Source organism: Numenius arquata, chromosome 6 (assembly GCF_964106895.1).
Source record: "Numenius arquata chromosome 6, bNumArq3.hap1.1, whole genome shotgun sequence".
Lineage (NCBI taxonomy): Eukaryota > Metazoa > Chordata > Aves > Charadriiformes > Scolopacidae > Numenius > Numenius arquata.
Genome location: NC_133581.1, coordinates 25,168,435 through 25,186,070, shown reverse-complemented (window position 1 = coordinate 25,186,070; position 17,636 = coordinate 25,168,435). Strand labels below are relative to the sequence as shown.

Below are 17,636 nucleotides of genomic sequence, written 5' to 3'. Positions count from 1 at the left end.
GGATATGCTCTTTTTTTTAGACCCTCTGCTCTAATGAAACTGGGGACAAGCTCTTTCTATGAAAATCTGAAATCTGAAGTATTTTCCAGAAAATAAATTTATACCGACATGAAAATTATAAGAAACAAAATTCATAAAATCACTTGATTTCAAAATACTTGAAAGCAACCCCCAATATGTTCTGGTTTTACCCTCCAGAAAAGGCTCATAAGAATGGCAACCATGATTTACTTTAGGGAGAGAACTAAAAGAGGGAAACCATAGACTGCGTTTCAAGGTTCATGCTGACAGTTAAGGAGCTGAGGGAGCGATGGAAGTGAGGTCAAAAGTTCTGAAAAGCATACAGATGTCTTTAACAGCCCTGGACTTAAAAAATACATAACACATAGTAGCCGCTTTTCTAATCAAGAAAAATCTGACCTGATTCTCTTCTTTCAGTGCATTTAATTCACTTTCCATTCCAGCATTCGTTTGGGTTATTCGCTGAAGCAGCTCCTGCACACATTGTAGAGAGCTGAGAATTTCCTTATTAATACAAACAAATTAGGATATATTGAATAAGATTTTGTTTCTGAAGTTTAAACATTAGATAATTTATGTCTTTTAGATTAACATATTTATTTTTTATTCTGCCAGTGTTTAAAAAATCATGTATATAAAAATGTATTCCAATGCCAACATTGGGGAAGGCCTTGTAGGAAGAAATCAGAACAACTCCAGGTTTTTCTGGCCTTTTGCCCTGGAGAAGATAACATTATTATAACTTATTATAACTTATTCTTTTTCAGATAATTTTCTTATAATTAAAATGAACAATCCATTGATACTTCAAACATACTTCTGTGCAAATCTGAATAAAATATATCAAACCCAACCTCACTGTGAGTTCAATTAATCTAACAGAATAATTTTGTGGTACCATATAGCAGTTCTGGAATATATGGAAAAACGCAGAGAAATTATATGACAAGCAAGTAATCACTTCTATTAATGGATCACCCTTATGTGACATTATTATGTCTCTCTTGAATTAAATCCTAATATGTGTGAACTAACATATGTTAGCTTTGCATCATATGGTGCAAGTACATCAGATTTTGTGGTACCTTCATCAAAAATATATTGTTACTTCAAGAAGAATAAGTTCTAAATAATAATAAAAAAAAGAGCCATCCAAAATGAGTTAAGATGGTATAGATTTACAAACCCGTGGGTGCTGCCATTAAGTGTGTTGCAGTTAGCTAAAAAAGTGGATGGAAACAAAACACACTTCCAAAGATTCAAAGACAGAGGGAATGATATAGCCAAGCCAATCTCTACTTCCTAAACACCAGAACTGCAGTTACTGAAAGACCTACTGCACAGCAAGAACTCCTGAGTTTCAGGTAGAAGATAATCTTAAATACTCTCAGTTGCTTCAAAGTATATTGAGAGATGAACTTATCATTAAAGTATTTTCATATACTTATAAAGAGCTTTCTGTTTATCTATTTTTGGTTTTATCACATACACAGATATCTACTAAAAATAAGATCATTATTTTTATTGCATGCACATTCCTTTTCATGCATGTATGCTCTTATGCAGAGAAATAATATTTTTGCACTGAAGCTTAATTAATGTTTATCTCAATTTTACATCTAGAACCAGAGATGTGGAATGGCTTGGCCAGTGTCATCTAACAGGTCGGTAGTGGAGTTGGCCATGTCTTTTAAATCCAGTACAGTGTTCAGTCAACTAGACAAGATTGCTTCTCTGCATACAGTTCAGTGTAAACCATCTACAATTTAGATAATATATTCAGCCTCAGACCAAGAGCCACTGATGCCAACATCTTCAGTTAATCCAGATAGTGAATTTGTAGCTCTCTGTAATACCAAAATCCAGGTCTTCTAACCCAAGTTCTTGGATAAAACATGAAGTTAATCTCTATATTAGAGCCCTCCCCAGATTTATACCAAACTCCTCCATATGTTAAAAAACAACCAACCAACCAACCTCTAGCAATTCACACAGAACTATATAGAGAAACGAAACTGAGTCCTTCTCTTAGATAATACATATCAAATATGCATATGAATTATGCTACAAGCATCTCCACATCAATGCTTTTAGAGCATTCAGGGCTGTGGGAGTAATGAGGTCTGAGTGTGTCTCTTGGTTTTTCCCCAACTGGCAAGTATTTTTAAGAAGCAAATTCAAAATGCAAGCAGGCTTTTACGGATTGGAAGAGTACTGCTGGATTAGCCTTCAGTGAATGCTCAGTGGGGATACAAGCAAGCTACTGCTTTTGTCCCTCCCTGAGAATAAGAAGAATACGCTTCTCTGACACATCTGGTTTAATGAACTGAAGAATGAAAATTCTGCAAATTTTTACCAAAAAAAAAAAAAAAAAAAAAGCCCCCAAAAGCAAGCATGCCTTCTTTGCACTTAATATTCTGCAGCAAAGCAGTGTATTATGCACTGTTTTTACAGGGAACATAATTGCCTTGCTGTTTTTGATACTTGACTCCATGTACCTTGGTTTGAATATCTGGATTTGTTCTGGAACATACCTGACTTTGAGACAGAAGCCAGTTTTAATTCTGCTCAGCTATGTACAGGTGTAGCTTAATACTCTATACATATACGTTCTGTATGAATCAACACCATTTCCTTTGTATATGATTGACACAATTCCAATATTACCTGGTTTCAATACCAGGAATATTATAGTAAATTGTTGGCAACCAGAAAGCAGAACAGTAAGCATGTTATGCAAACCTTATTGCTTATTTCTACTGAACCAATATGTAAACAACTGTTTTCATGGGTATACCAAATTTCTCCCATCTGAATTCAAAAACAAAAGTTAAGACTTGGAATAAAGTGTCAAACAAGGTACTTTGTTTTGCTAATAGACGTTCCAAAAACTGAGGAGTAAGATCCCATTTATGTTAGAATTAAAATATTTCTGAGGAGTAAATAAGTGAATTTAATTAGTTTTAATAGCTTAGTGTAATAATTTAAGAAACTTAAAAATGAAATATAACACATATATACTTAAGTGATTTTTAAATAGCAAAGCTGTATTTATAACTCACCAACTTTTCTTCTTTAATGTGAGTGTTTTCTTCTTGAACTTTTTTACTAACTGCTCTCTCCTTAAAAAAGAGCACGAAGAACAGAAAAAGGCTTTTAAAATTACTGTCTATTTTCTTTAGTAACGTTGGATTAACATGATATTGGGAATCATCATGAGGCTATTTAAAGAAACTAACTTGTTTTGAAATGTATTCTTTTCTTTTTTTTTTTTTTTTACTATAAAATTGTATTTATATTCATAGCATATTACTTCCCTAGAAAAGGTCATTCTGGAAATAGTTTATTATATCGTATATGCAGTTAGCAGAAAGGAATCACTAATCTGTATACATCAGAGAGATCATTGCCATGGTGGTTGCTGAATGAAGAACAGAAAATATTCACAAAAATTTTAATTTGTTTTAAATTCTGAAATACCATTCTGATTTTTTGTTGCAGTTCTTGAAACTGTTTTTCCTTTGCTGCAAGATTGATGTTTTCTTCTCCCACCCTGTACTGAGATGTGACCTTGGACCTTATCAAGTCTGTAGTTACTTTCTTCAGTTCCTTAACACAGGAAACACGTATAAATAGTTCATCCAGTATAGGCATTGCAATTCAAAACAAAGACAAATCTTTTAAACTATCCTGAGTCATGCCCTACTTTTAAATAATGTATGGAAACAACAGAATAAATTAGAGGAATTGAAATTCGTAAGACTTGACTTGCTAAACTTTAAATTTGTCACACGTGGCTAAAAGTTTATTTTCAGAAGTAAAATGTTATTGTGCTAATTTTACCCTGTTTGAAGTATTTATGATACTTGAGCATTTTGTTATTTTCTCTTCCAAGAAGTGTATTAGAAGTGGACATTCAGTTGGTATTGGTGAAACCTCCTACACTGAGATATACAATAGGAATAAAGTACCTTTTATAACTACTGTGTATGTTCCCGGGAATCAGGAGGAAAAAAAAAAAAGGAAGAACAGAGACTATCTGGTAAAAACAGGAACTGGCTATAAATTTGGAGGATCTTTGCTTTTCCTGAAACATTAATTACTTAATCTCAGGAGAATACTAAATTAATTTTATATTAGAGGCTTCTACAACATGATTTTCCATCTAAAATATGCCTTTGATTTTATAGACTTTATAATCTTTTAAATATCCTGCTTTTTTTTTTGGTATCTCTTTTCTAACCAGTTTATTCCAAGCTCCTAGTGCAGCAAATAAACAGCAAATGCTTTGATCTCATTAAATTACAACTTATAGTTCCTGGAGTCATAAATATTGTGCCCCGTTCTCCCCCACCCCTCCCATTCTGGTACAAGGTAGTCTGTTTAATATCGCTCTCTCCTTGAGCGCTCTGACGTTTACTCAGACAAATAGCAGAGGTTATGAATGCTGTTCACAGATAGTATCAAGAATTCTTCATGATGCCATAGTGGTGAACCAAGCATTCAGAATGGTAATAGTTTTATCTAACAACTAAGTTTGGTCTGTTTAATTTTTCTTCACAAAACTGGAATTCCATCTTATCACAGACCAATGGTTTAACTGTTCTGGACAAAATCATATAACAGTACAAAAGAAAAAGGAATATTATGTTGTAGCTGAAATTCACAGTTTTACAGAAAATACAAGTACAGGTACTTCTTTTAAATAATTTTTTTTTTTTTTTTTTTTGCTAGAGGCTTTATTTCTCATGTATTTTAGCCATAAATAAATCTAAAATGATCTAGTAAGTATTAAGTGTAACTGCAGAATTAATATAGAACCCAAAGACAGCAATGTTTTAGAATTGTGATATTCTGTAACCTAGTAAGGCTTTTCCCATTTTTTGCAATAAAATCATATATTGGTTGTATTGTTTTTTACTAGAAGGCTCTGTAATGGAATATGCAAGGAGAGTTCCTACATTCAAGTGGCAGAAGGTGAAAGCAGTTTTAACTTTGTAAAAAGTGAAAAGGTGCATTATGCCAGTCTTTACAGGGAACTAGATTAATGGTAAACAGAACAGCTAACAGGTTGTGTGTTACACAAGCAGGTGCAAAAGCCTGCTGTGGATTTGATACCATATATTTTCCAAAACTCAGAATGTGCAGAAAAATCTTACTACTTGTTTTGTCACAGGGAAAGAACAAGTTGTACTAAGTAAATCATCCCCTTGAGGTAGAACAGGTGACTGAGTTGTCTTCTTTGTACATAGCAGGCGGATGTGCATAATCCATCTGGAACCAAAGCCAGATCTGATAATCTAACAAAGCTGTAGGCATGAAAAAACAAAACCAACAAACAACAAAAAACCAACACAAACCCAAAAAGAATGAACATCAACCAGGTCACCATAAATAATGGGAAATTTTTCCATGGTGAGTGAAAGCACAAGGTATGTAGCTGTGAAAATAATATAAAATAATTTTATACATACATATGTGTATTCTCTTGTACCCTGAAATTCAAAAAAATTCACCCCCAGAGTTTTAGCTTCTTTTCCTAGTAGCTTTCTGTCATTACTAAGATCACTAGTAGTATTCAGAACCCCAAAAATTGAATTGAATCTGGAAAATAATTTTATCAGTTTTTGGGGAATGCTGAGAAAGAATGATAAGGCTTTAAACCCACTCCCTTGATGTGTTGCTAGCAGCCAACGCTTAGGGACATGGTTTCAGAAACACTTCAAGCCAGCGTTAAGTCAAGAGTGTCCCAAAAGAAACAATCCTGCTCCTTAAATGTATTTGCCTTTTACCAGTTGATCTAAGCTAAAACGTATTCCCTTTTTTTGGTAAAATGGAGTTTTGATCAATACAAAATTTTCATTCTACTTTCCCTCAAGGCCACACAAATGCATGTGTGGCCACCATGAAGAGGTGGTATGGAACTGGAAAAGCAGCCAGTGCAGGCAGATGTAACCACTTCCCAAGACAGTGCCGACACCTTATGCAAACTTTAAGTGTACCCAAAATTACAACAATATATTTTTGCTCTCTTCCTAGATCAGTGCAACTCTCTTGTAATCTTTCAGGCCTTGAGCAGCATAGCTGTTTTTTAAAGGTTTGTTTCATTCTGCTGCTTTTCTTGGCCAGATTTCAATGCAAGCATTTTCATAGTGCTTGAAAAGAATCCTACCACTCTGAATATTTAAATGTTCAAATTCTTAAATAAATGTTACTGAAAAGGAAATTATGCCACAGTCTGCTAGGCCAAGATTTAGGAACTGGCTTTGTAAGCAGGCAATGTCGAGAGCAAACTACAATCTCTCTAAATATTATTTCTTTCCACAAATCCCAGAAGATTAAACCTGTGCAGAACGGACCTCTGTTTAACCCAGGTTTTACTGTTGTACGTATTTAACACCCCCATCACATACTTGCAATTTCAGTAAAACTGGAGATTAGTTTAGTTTTATCCACAAATGTTGAATAGCATTCACTAACTTCATATTCCCATTAAGAACAAACGTGTGAGATCATCCTGGGCTGAGTCAAAGTAACGACTGTGATAAGAGCTGACAGCCAAATTAAGTTTTTAGTACTATGGATAGTCATTCCCACTCCAGCACTGAGGCTACAGAGGAAAGAAGTCTGAACTCACATGTTGTCAGAGCTGTTAGAGGTCAGTCAAGTCCCCGAGGCAGATAAAACCAGCTTTTTAAGTTGTCCCAACTTGTGCTGCAGATATCACGATTTCTTTCAGCTATGTAGCGAGTGAAAACAGCCTGGTAATCCCTCTCCCAAACTCTTCTAAATATCAAAGTTTTCTCATTGTTTTGTGCCTCTTGTAAGTGCATTCGGCTCTATAAGAGATGCATTCCTCAATAAGGGAAAATACCCGGCTGCTTTACAATGGTTAGGCTAAGTGCAAGGTAACCACAATGAAATGAAACTAGCTCAGGGCACTTCTTACTGGGTCCAAGCACCTCTTTTCTCTTTGCTTATGGAGTGACCCAAAAGATGAGCCCACAGCCCTTCACAAACAGAAGTTGTGCTGAACTAACAAGTGCCATTACAGATAAAGTTTGGAAATGCACTCGCTCACTACATAACTTTCCAGAGGTGTTTTATAAGCAAAGTGTTGAAATAGGGAATATTGAAAAACAGGCTGTATTTTTTTTTTTATTCTATTATTCATTTTTAACCCAGTTTTCACAGAAATTCCGCATTTTGAGGAAAAACACGTCTTTATTGTATATAACTTTGATCTATAAAACTATATTTACAAATAAACAAACCCCCACTTGTTAGGTCCCAGTCTGATTTTTGGTCTGGGGCAGGGGGCTTGTAATGATTCTGAGGGTGCAATTAAGACACAAACAAGGTCAGATGCCGTTTACTATATAACGTTCTTTTTTGCAGAATAAGGCATTGCCACAGAAAAGTGCTGCAGCACTACATGACTATTAAAAGGCTAGGAAATTAAATTCCAGTTCAGTTTTCCACTGACATTCAGAATAGGGTGGTCAAATACTAAACAACCAATAAGAAATGCAGAAATAACCAGGATAAAGGCATTTCCTGGTGAACTGAAGAAGCCAGATTAAATTTCAGTTGGCCTTCTGCTTATCTAACAGTATTTTATTTAAAATTCATCACCCATGACCTTAAGAATCAAGAGCACAGCTGAAAAAAAATGGATCAAGCAATACATTTGATTACTGGAGTACATAAATCACTCTCAGTTTATCTCACACACCCTTGTTACTCACAAATTTCACTATGTAAAATTTTCTTAAACATTTTTCTTTTCGTACTTCTCAAATTACTTACCCTCAGAGAATCCTAAGTCATTAATTATTCTTGGTTTCTTAACAAAAAGCAACAAATCTAATTTACTGTGACGCTTAAAAATTTCTAAAACTCCTAAGTTTTTATATCTACAATATATTACAATAAAGATATGATATATTTTAGATGAAAGTCACTTTTTTTCACATACAAATTACAATTCCTTTTTTAAAGGAATTAAGGAATTTAAAGGAATACAGTTGAAGCATAGCAAATGCACACAAGACAAGGTTGTCCTCAGACCTTCATGGCTATGACGACATCAGCATTCTAACAAATACGGCTTCTATCGAGGAAAGTTATCACCACTGACAACTTCCAGTATTTTTCTGTTGTTCTTCCATCCATGAAAGTTTTCAGATAAATACATACAGGTTATGTGTATACATAATATGTAAATACATATATAATCTATCATTTGAATTACGTAGCTAATAAACATTTCTAAATGTCATAAAACCTAATTGTGATTTAGAAATCAATTTGAGAATTTTTCCAGTGTTCTGCTTTACTCTGATCGTGTTTCTCAGTCTCAGTCTGTTTTTATGATGGCAGGAGTTCTACAATCTTGATTAGTCACTTTGAAACTTGATCTTTTTGACACTGAGGTTTGCCACGTTATATTCTAGTATGTAACTAAACAACTTTAGATTGAATTAATGATTAATCTTTACTGTGGCTAAGGTATCTTCATGTAATAAATATAAAAAATAAGTGAAGCACTCGAGAAGGTAAGACTGAAACAAATAAAAAAGCCTTAAACTGTCTACAATTCAAAATTTTATCAGGCCTCCAGAGGCATCATACTCCCAAGAATCTTACCAATAAGAAGCTGTGTGCTCTTAAGAACAAAACCCACTAGATTCAGGGAGAGTTTTCAAGTACTTCTGTACCCTCAAATCTCATTTTTCAGGCAAATAAAAGTCATGGCAGGTAAACATTCAATTTTCAATCAATTTCAGCCAAATATAAAATGGTCATAGTCCCTTCTCATTCACAAATTCTCTCCTCTCCACCCCACCCCGCCCCTTTTTATTTTGCAAGAAAATCACAAACTTTGCAGAGACTCCATGGTAGTCCAAAGCATTTGTCTGGAAGCTGGGGATTAACATTAGGCCAAGAAACTGAGAACAAACATGCGTTTGTTTCCTACCTAAAATCTTCAGAGAATCAAAGGGAGGGGAAAAAAAAAAAAAAAGTGGAATAGAAAGATAAGGCGATATGGAAAGGAAGAAACAGCTCGAAAGGAAAACAGAACTCTATTCTTCCCGCTTATTACATATGTTCAAGAGTGCAACTCAAAAATGTACCTGGCAGGAGGGCAGAAAAGAGCTTAATGGCAAGACGTCTTTGTCCATAGTATCATATTATCTAATGTCTCAGTTGCCCTACCACAAAATACTCCCATTTCTGATGGAGATTCAGTTATGCTTTTTATCCTATGTTCAAGCTTCCAGTTTGCTTCTATAGCAACTACTCCTCACGTTCAATTTCTCTTTGACTAAACTGAAACCACTGCTACCTTTCCATATCAGACGTGAGAAGCAATGACAACACAGCACAGGAAGAATAGAAGCTGCTAATAATTAACAAGAAACAAGTAGAACGCTGTAGATGTAAATAAAAATTCCCAAGTTACAGAAACTATTCAGAGCTGCTCAAATTTTAATTGGCATTCATCTGAAGTATTTATGCATAACTAGGCAGCACAAGACTAATTTACCCATTAGTCGTAGAATGAAGAACGGTTCTGCTGTCTGTTCACTACTTCTACTAAGTACAGCAGCTTGTAGAAGTCCCAAAGAATCCCACTTATACATTCAGAAATACATACTATACTTACTTCCTTCAGATTACTTATTTCAGTCTCTTGTCTTTTATTCACTGATGTTAGTTTCTTATTGAGCTGTATCGCTTCCTGTACTTTAAACAAAAATTATAACATGTTAACGTATACTTTCATATCTGAATATTTGATTTATAACTGCAATGTATGTGTGTATAATTAATAAAATAATTAAACATCTTTGTAGAAAGCAGCCAGACCATAAGTAGGATTCAACTACTTTTTCTATGTAGTGTGACTGGAGGATTACACCAGATGGTACTAGTTGTCCTATACCTCAGTCAGTTAAGACTTTTCTGTATGTAGGTTTGTGTTGGTTTTTTTTAAATTGTAATTTAATTTTTAGTGTCATTTGATGTCACCTTATTAGGATCACTTCTCCGTTAACTTTTAATCTTACTTTTGTTTTTTAACTAAGGCTTTGCTTACAATTTTCTGATGCGTTTAATTATTTTTAGAGTAACACAACATAATGAACCACAGAACATAAAACTGTGCATGTTGATTATGCTGAATGGCAAAAGGAAGCTGATCCAAGTTAAGTGTAAATTTATTTTTTTTTTTTTTTAAAGGGGTGGGTCTGCTGCCAGATTGTTTTGAACATAAATCAATTCCTCAATATAATTTACCACGTGGTCACACACACAACTGTAGCAGTGTATCAGCAAAGAGCAGATGATGTATGGGGCTGTGCTGCTTAAGCTGGCACTGTCATGGAAACACCGAGGAAGCTACTAAGGTACAGTAATTATCAGTTGTTATATTTGATACTTGGCACAGGGTAGCTGCTATTTTTCTGAATGTTCAGGTGTCACCAACTCAGTGTTGTCAAAACACAGCAAAAACAAATGCTGGAGGACATTAAAGACATACATACCACTGTGCTCCAGTTTTTCATGAACACCTTTTACAATTCCAAACTGACACGCGATAGTAGCGTAACACCTCTCAACTCCGTTCAGTTTCTTATGATGCTCCTCTTTCGCCGTTAAGTGCATCTGTAATTTTTGATCCTGTTAAAAACATAAATGAAGCACCTACTTAACGATAATAACTAGCATGTACAAATCCACTCTCAAGATACTTTTTAGCATAATAGCATAAATGCAAAATCATTCCCAGAATATCTCAGTTGTGTATTTCATATCTAATGATCAGTTCCCATTTCCAGATAGCACCTCATTCCAAAGACCTTACCTGTGTCTCAGACTATCAAAAAAGCACTTTAACATATTTTCACATACTGTACCTTATATTTAGGAGAACTTGTATATAAATGTTTGCAGAACTGTATTAACTGTTTTCAAATCCTGATTTCAAGTTTTCCTTTGTTATGTGGCTTAAACATGTTATTAAACCTGCCGCTGTACTGCGAACATAGCCTAACATACTAACTCTGCCTGTGGTTTATGTTTGCCCTCCTGCACTACCACTCGGTACAGCATTGCATTCTCGTACTCCTTTGATGTAAGATGTCCACGCGGATTAACGCAGCATCTGCCCCACATCAGCTATTCAGTACCTGCCCATGTCTTTGGCTGCAGATTCAAAACAATACAGTGGCTTTAGCAGCGCTATGTTTGTACCTCATTGCCCCAGCTGCTTATTTGTCCCTTCTGTAGTATTAAGCCCAAGTACACCATGCCCTCAGGTTGCAGGAATGCAACAAAATACAGGGCCAATTTAAAAATGCTAGACAGCTCAAGTCACAGCCCCCACAACCTGTTGTCCCAGCACCTTCATAGAGGAGCACAGGGCAGAAACAAGTAAGAGGCTGGAGAAAGGTAAGAGTAGAAGCTCCTTAAACTTTGGCAACGGTGCTAGCGTGCGCATCATGAAAATAAGGCCTATGCACGTTTATTGTCATGTGTTCCATAACAGAAGCAATCTAATACGCAAACGGTGTTCACTCTTCTTTGTAAAGCCACTAGTAAAAGTACTGTCTTCCTTCAATTGCCTAAAACACTTTCCAGCAAAACATGGTTTTAATCAACAAGGAAGACTTTTTAAGCTCTATTGCAATAGAAACTCAAACAAAAATATTGGTTGTGGGGTTTTTGGTTGAGTTTTTTTTGTGTTTGGCTTTTTTTTTTTTTTCCAATACAGTATTGTTCCAAGTATACAGCCATTATGGTAATCAAGGGATTTGAGCACCTGACATGTGAGGAAAGGCTGAGGGAGCTGGGACTGTTCGGCCTAGAGAAGGGGCAAGTCAGGAGGATCTTGTCAATGTGTATAAATATCATGGAGGGAGGCGAGGAAATAAAGAAGACACAGCCAGACTCCTCCTCCTTGTGTTAGCAGTGCCCACTGACACAAAATGATATACAGGAAATTTCACTTAAACTTGAGGGGAAAAAAACTCCTGTATGGGTGGTCAAACATTGGAACACCTATGGAGTCTCTGTCTGTGGAGATATTCAAAACCCGACTGGACATGGCCCTGTGTAACCAGCTCTAAGTGACCCTGCTTTAAGCAGGGCAGAGTCAGACTAAGCCATCTCCAGAGATGCCAGATGGCCTCATCCATCCCAGTCCCAGAGCTGTTAAAATCGACATAGTGGAAGAACAACTAGAAGAAAATTTGTGAATTTGACACTCCTAAATAAAAGAATATTAACATACTTGCTAAAAACCAGAAACGCATCAACTACTTCTGAAGAGCAGTGGCGATTTTGATTTAGATTAGTGAAACCAATGCAAATTATTACCCTATACTTCCCAGAATGTAAGTAACCTTTTAATGAATAACTATTAATTCCTTGGTATAAATTAGCAGCTGTAATATCTTGAAGTTCAATGACTTCATTTCTACTTTAATATTATGTATCTGTAGGGAATCTTTTTCTAACTATTTTTGTAAGCATTTAACACTTTTTTACTTCTATTAACATCTTGCCTAAGGAGCATCTTGTTGCAATGAATTCTATACAGCAATTAAGTAAAATGTATTTGAGTTTCATGAATTTTATTGAACTCTTGTTTTGTGAGGGGGTGATTGAAAGTACATATTCACAGGAAACTATATCTAGTGACACATGCCACTGATTTTTTTTAAAAATTGTTATCCTTTCTTTCATATAGAGTAATTTTATTGTGTTCCTTTTATTCTGTATTTTTGTTAATAGCTTTAGAGGTACTATTCGGTCAATTTTTAAATTAATTTCTCTGAAGAGAGCGGGTTAAATTAATGCCTCAGAAAAGATACCCATTTATTTAGACATCTAATCTATTTCTAATCTACAGTAGAGCAAGACAGCAATTAAAATGAATAGGGCCAAATTCATTCCTGTGTGTAAATTCAAGTTACAGAAAGATGAGTCTGGCCCAGTCTGTTTGGCTTCTGTAAGGCTCCATTTCCATACAGTAACAAATGCAATACATGTCCAAGCATCAGAGGATAATAAAAGCTGATAGTAATCAAAAGAAATGGCCAACATAAGGCTAGCAAAACAGGATATACAATACAAATTTCTCATGTTTTATAAGGTATGAAATTAAACACACTACAGCAAATGGAAAGTCATAATGGAAGCACTGGTAAAGAACGCCACCACTTACAGAATCACTGCAAGGAATGTAGGCTGTGAATGTTCACATACTTTTTCTTTTTCCTAATCATATGTAAACTGTTGAAAAAAAAAAACAAAACCTTGTGCTTAACTAATGCTAGGATGCAGATTTCATAACAAAACAAAAAAAAAAGGAAAAATTGTATTTTATTTTCCTGATAATTGTTCAGGTGTATTTGTTCTAAGAGAATGATGAACAGGGAAGCATCACTAATTTGAGGCTCAAATAGCTTGTGGCAAGACCTTTGCGCTTTCTTTTATATAGATTTTTCTTATTCTTCTCCCAATTTCTTTCTTAAGTCAGCAAGACAGTGTGGTCCCTCCTCCTTGCTAGAAAGGTAGAAATATGCCTTGTTGTTTCCCAGGGTTCTTTCCAATGAGAAAAGGAATTGGCCTGCTGTAGCCTCAAAAGTTTTATTAAGAGCTTACCACTTGCCTAAATATGATTTTTGATGGGAAGCTGTTCTCCAGGCTGAGTGCACAGTAAAATAAAAGCACTTTGGTTTGCCTTCCGATACCCTTCCCTGAGTATGTGATTCTTCTGCTCACAGTTAAAAAGTCTTAAAACATTCTTCCATAGAAGACAATCAAGAAATACCAGGAGACACTGCAGGATAGGGAGGGTATGACCCTGGAGTTGGAGTAAGACCCACAGAATCTTGGTTCTCCTTCCTGATGTCTGATACTGCAAGAACAGGAATTATTGCCCTGCCCTCCACCAGTAATAAAGATAAGCTGGGATGGGGAGTGGAACTGATTGTGGCCATATGGTTTGTTGAGGTACAATGATTTCTTGGTGGAAGTAGACCAGAGAAATAGCTCAGGGTCAGGTAGGTGAGTGGAGGAAGACAAAGAGGGAATTGCTCATATCTCAAAGATATTCTGGAAATTGAGTCACTAGTCAGAGTTACTCAGTGAAGCAGAAGGTGGTAATTGGGAGGTGAAAGTGTCAGAGAAACAAAGGAGATGTAATAGCATGGAGACCTAAGGCAAGATCACATGAAAATTATGCAAAGGGTTACCAATTCTAAATCTTCAAAATAGGAAAATGTTTCCACAGTATTTCCTTTCTTTTCCTACTTAAAAATCTTTATTTTTAATTTATACTGTATTCCTGCCTCCTCACTGTATATTTAAACAACATATTATATTTACAGGCAAATTCCTAAAAAAATGTGGAAAGGACATAAAAATAACATTCGTATCCTAGTTTATTAAGAATGAACCAACTCTAAAAATTACATTTATTTAACATTTTTGCAGGAATTAATTTTTCATTAACTACATGTGTATTAGAAAACTAAAGGGTGGCAGGGAAGATCTCAGGAAATGCCAATACTGTTAAGTTGTTAAAACGTCCCTGACATATTTTGGCCTACACCAAGTAGCACTCATGTAAGCAGCTCCTGGGCACAGTTCAGGAGACCGTCTGCTGGAAACAACGCGGATTATTTGGGTGCAGCTTCCCTTGTTTGAAGAGCAGTAGAGTTTAATGAACCTAGACCATTTCATATCACTTGACTGCAGCTTCACTAAATGGTCTCACAAACATTGAGTTTACCAATATAAACACAGTCAGCAAGTGCAACTAGACTAATTACCAGTCATTCATAGAGGTAGTCACCCCATCTACTTTACTCATTAATACTGATGCATTGAATCACTACCTTGTAGACAGCGATGTCTCTCCATTGACTACACAGACCTTGCACTCCGAATTTGGTCTTCTGAACTGCACACAAGATTTGGTCCTAAACCAGCCAACACTAGCTTTAATCTCATTCTTGTTTTTTATATTTTAGCACCATGATATATATTTAAGATTTCGGTACTGCAGAAGACAAATAACTCTAAATGCTCACTCTCTCAGACACACTTAGGATCAGACAATGCAAGTTAACAACTTAACTCAGAGAGTTCTAGCATTCAGGTTGTATCACTTACCAGGAAATTAATGAAGGAGGAAACCAAGACCTGATCAAGGCCATTTTCTTCCAGTTATTTCTTTATTTCAGCAGCAAGAAAAATAATTTAAAACAGAACCAACACTCACACGTATTCTCTCAAGACAACTAGCTTTGTAGTAATCATACTGTAGCCTCCTGAGTGCTACTATCCATATGCAGTGAGGGGCAGAGTGACTATACCAAACACAATACTCAACACTTTTATTGTGGAAACAAAGGAAAGACAGAAGAACAAGAAATCCTTTATTTCTTTATCTCTATACGGTGTTTCAATATGAAACAAAACCTTCCACTATTTCAAAATTTTAGGATATATCTTAAGAATTATATCAGCACTACAATTTTCACTTAACTGCATAGCATGCTAAAATATGCTGTATATGCAAAATATTAACATCGCATATACTAGACTAAAAGAACAGAATGAAATAAATAAAACCAGAATAAAATGCTAGATCAGTAAGGCATAGTCAATCCCCAGCACATATAAAACCTACTTTACTGACTGGCAGGGTTTCGAAGGTTCCAGATACAAACTAAACAGCACATCTGCTTACTTTCAAACCACTACTCAGGGCATGATCTAATCTGTCTTTAGCAAACTTAAAATTGAAATAGAAATGGGTCTCAGATAAATGAATGGTTTGGAATTTCATCCATTTTATTTTTAAACACTTTGCCATTTGTGATAACTGACTAAGAGACTCTACATGGTCTACTAATACTTTGATCCCTAGAATGTATCATTTATTTCAGTGCAACTGCTCAGGGAGTAAAGTTGGTAGAATTTAACCTGTCTAAAACTGTATTAGCCTGCTATTGCCTAAGATTTTAGGAAAGAATTCACTTCTGTTTACCTTTTGGATTTTTGTGTTCATCATTTTATATCAGAGCATCTTCTATAAATATGGCCAAGCCATACATGTTATGGTTACTGCTACACGCAAAAGAGGATTTCTACTGTCTTGACCCCCACTCAATAGCATTTTTAATAACCATATTCTATATCAAAGTCACAGCACCCCAATGTTTTCAAAATATTCAAATAATCAATTATTCATTATTTGACATAAGAAAGGAAGATATTTGTTTAAGCAGCACAGACGCATTTCCAGCTCATAGAAAAGGTGTTGCGATTTAAATATTCTTATTCATATGGAAGACTGAGCTTGCAAGTTATGAAAGAAATGTAATATGTGAAATGACCTAAATGCAAGTTCAATGATTTTGTATATTTTAAATACATTTTTAGATCAGATGTATTTTAAGAATAAATACAAGTTAAAAGTGAAGTAAGACAAAACACATTTTATGTTGCCTTTGATCTTTAACTTGTAGCCTTATCTCCCAGGTCAGAGGGCACATTATTCAATTTCACCATATTTTGTGTAAAACCACTGTAGCGTTGAAGATGACTTTCAGTACAAATGTCATGGTACTTAAAGCTAAACTGGACCCTAGTTTTTTGAGCTTCTTAATTAAAATCACAGTTTGTAATGGTCTGACAATATTATCTTTATTCTTTCCAGTTGAGCAGCAGCAGAATTTTCACAGCATTTATTCAATCAAGCTTAGCGATGTTTCTGTGGCTCACTCTTTCACTTCCTAAAACAGACAACAGGGTTCAGAGCAACTATGCTGTCACTCTATATAAATTTATTCTCTGTGTCAAAGGGAGTAAAGCTGGACTGGATGAAATCTAAACTGTTCAGGGGAACTGATGTTAAGAAGTAATTCTGAGAACAGGAGTGAAAAGAGTGAGAGGAAAAACATTATCAGCTTTTCTTAAAAATTAAACTAAGAACTGCTTGGAATTCTCTATTACTTCTTCAAGATGAATATGCTAGATCCTATAAGGGTAATATTACATTATTCAAATCACAGTTCATAAAAAAAATCTTCAGTCTAATCTATAAAGAGAACAAATGTACAAATTATACTTTAATTCAGGGAGAAAAAAAATTCTAAATGCTAAACAGCATCTATCACACTAAAAACCTAAAAACACTGTATTTGAAAGTGTTTTAGATTCAAAGCTGATATCACCTTTTGGTTATTTGTAATAATTATCACACATCATTTAAGTATTAGAGCTGATTAATATTTGCATTATACTCTAAGCAGACATTCTCTTTTCATAAAAGCTGTTCCTTATTTTTTTACTTTTATTAATTTCTTACCATTTCATTCAGTTTCTTCTCTAAAGTGTATTTTGAAATCTGTAAAACAAGAGAGGTATTACTTCAATTGTAGTCACATTTTTTCCCGTCAACAACCTGCATATTTAAGTATTCTTATACCTAAGATTTAATTGCACTTATTGCCAATACAGTAATACTGTCTTTGAATTAATGATTACACTATTTCTTTTTTTTATTAGATTGACTTCACATAATTTCACTT

At 35.0% G+C, this 17,636-nt stretch overlaps 1 protein-coding gene across 1 annotated transcript in view; it reads right to left on the bottom strand.

Annotated features, from left to right (window-relative positions):
- CCDC73 (coiled-coil domain containing 73) overlaps nucleotides 1-17,636 on the bottom strand; it is a 56,096-nt gene that overhangs the window by 19,929 nt on the left and 18,531 nt on the right. Inside the window, exons 6-11 of the mRNA XM_074149537.1 lie at nucleotides 17,414-17,452; nucleotides 10,572-10,707; nucleotides 9,692-9,771; nucleotides 3,502-3,630; nucleotides 3,084-3,143; nucleotides 421-525 (exon numbers count right to left, since the gene is read on the bottom strand). Coding sequence (XP_074005638.1) covers nucleotides 421-525; nucleotides 3,084-3,143; nucleotides 3,502-3,630; nucleotides 9,692-9,771; nucleotides 10,572-10,707; nucleotides 17,414-17,452 — 549 coding nt within the window. The remainder of the gene's footprint in view (nucleotides 1-420; nucleotides 526-3,083; nucleotides 3,144-3,501; nucleotides 3,631-9,691; nucleotides 9,772-10,571; nucleotides 10,708-17,413; nucleotides 17,453-17,636) is intronic.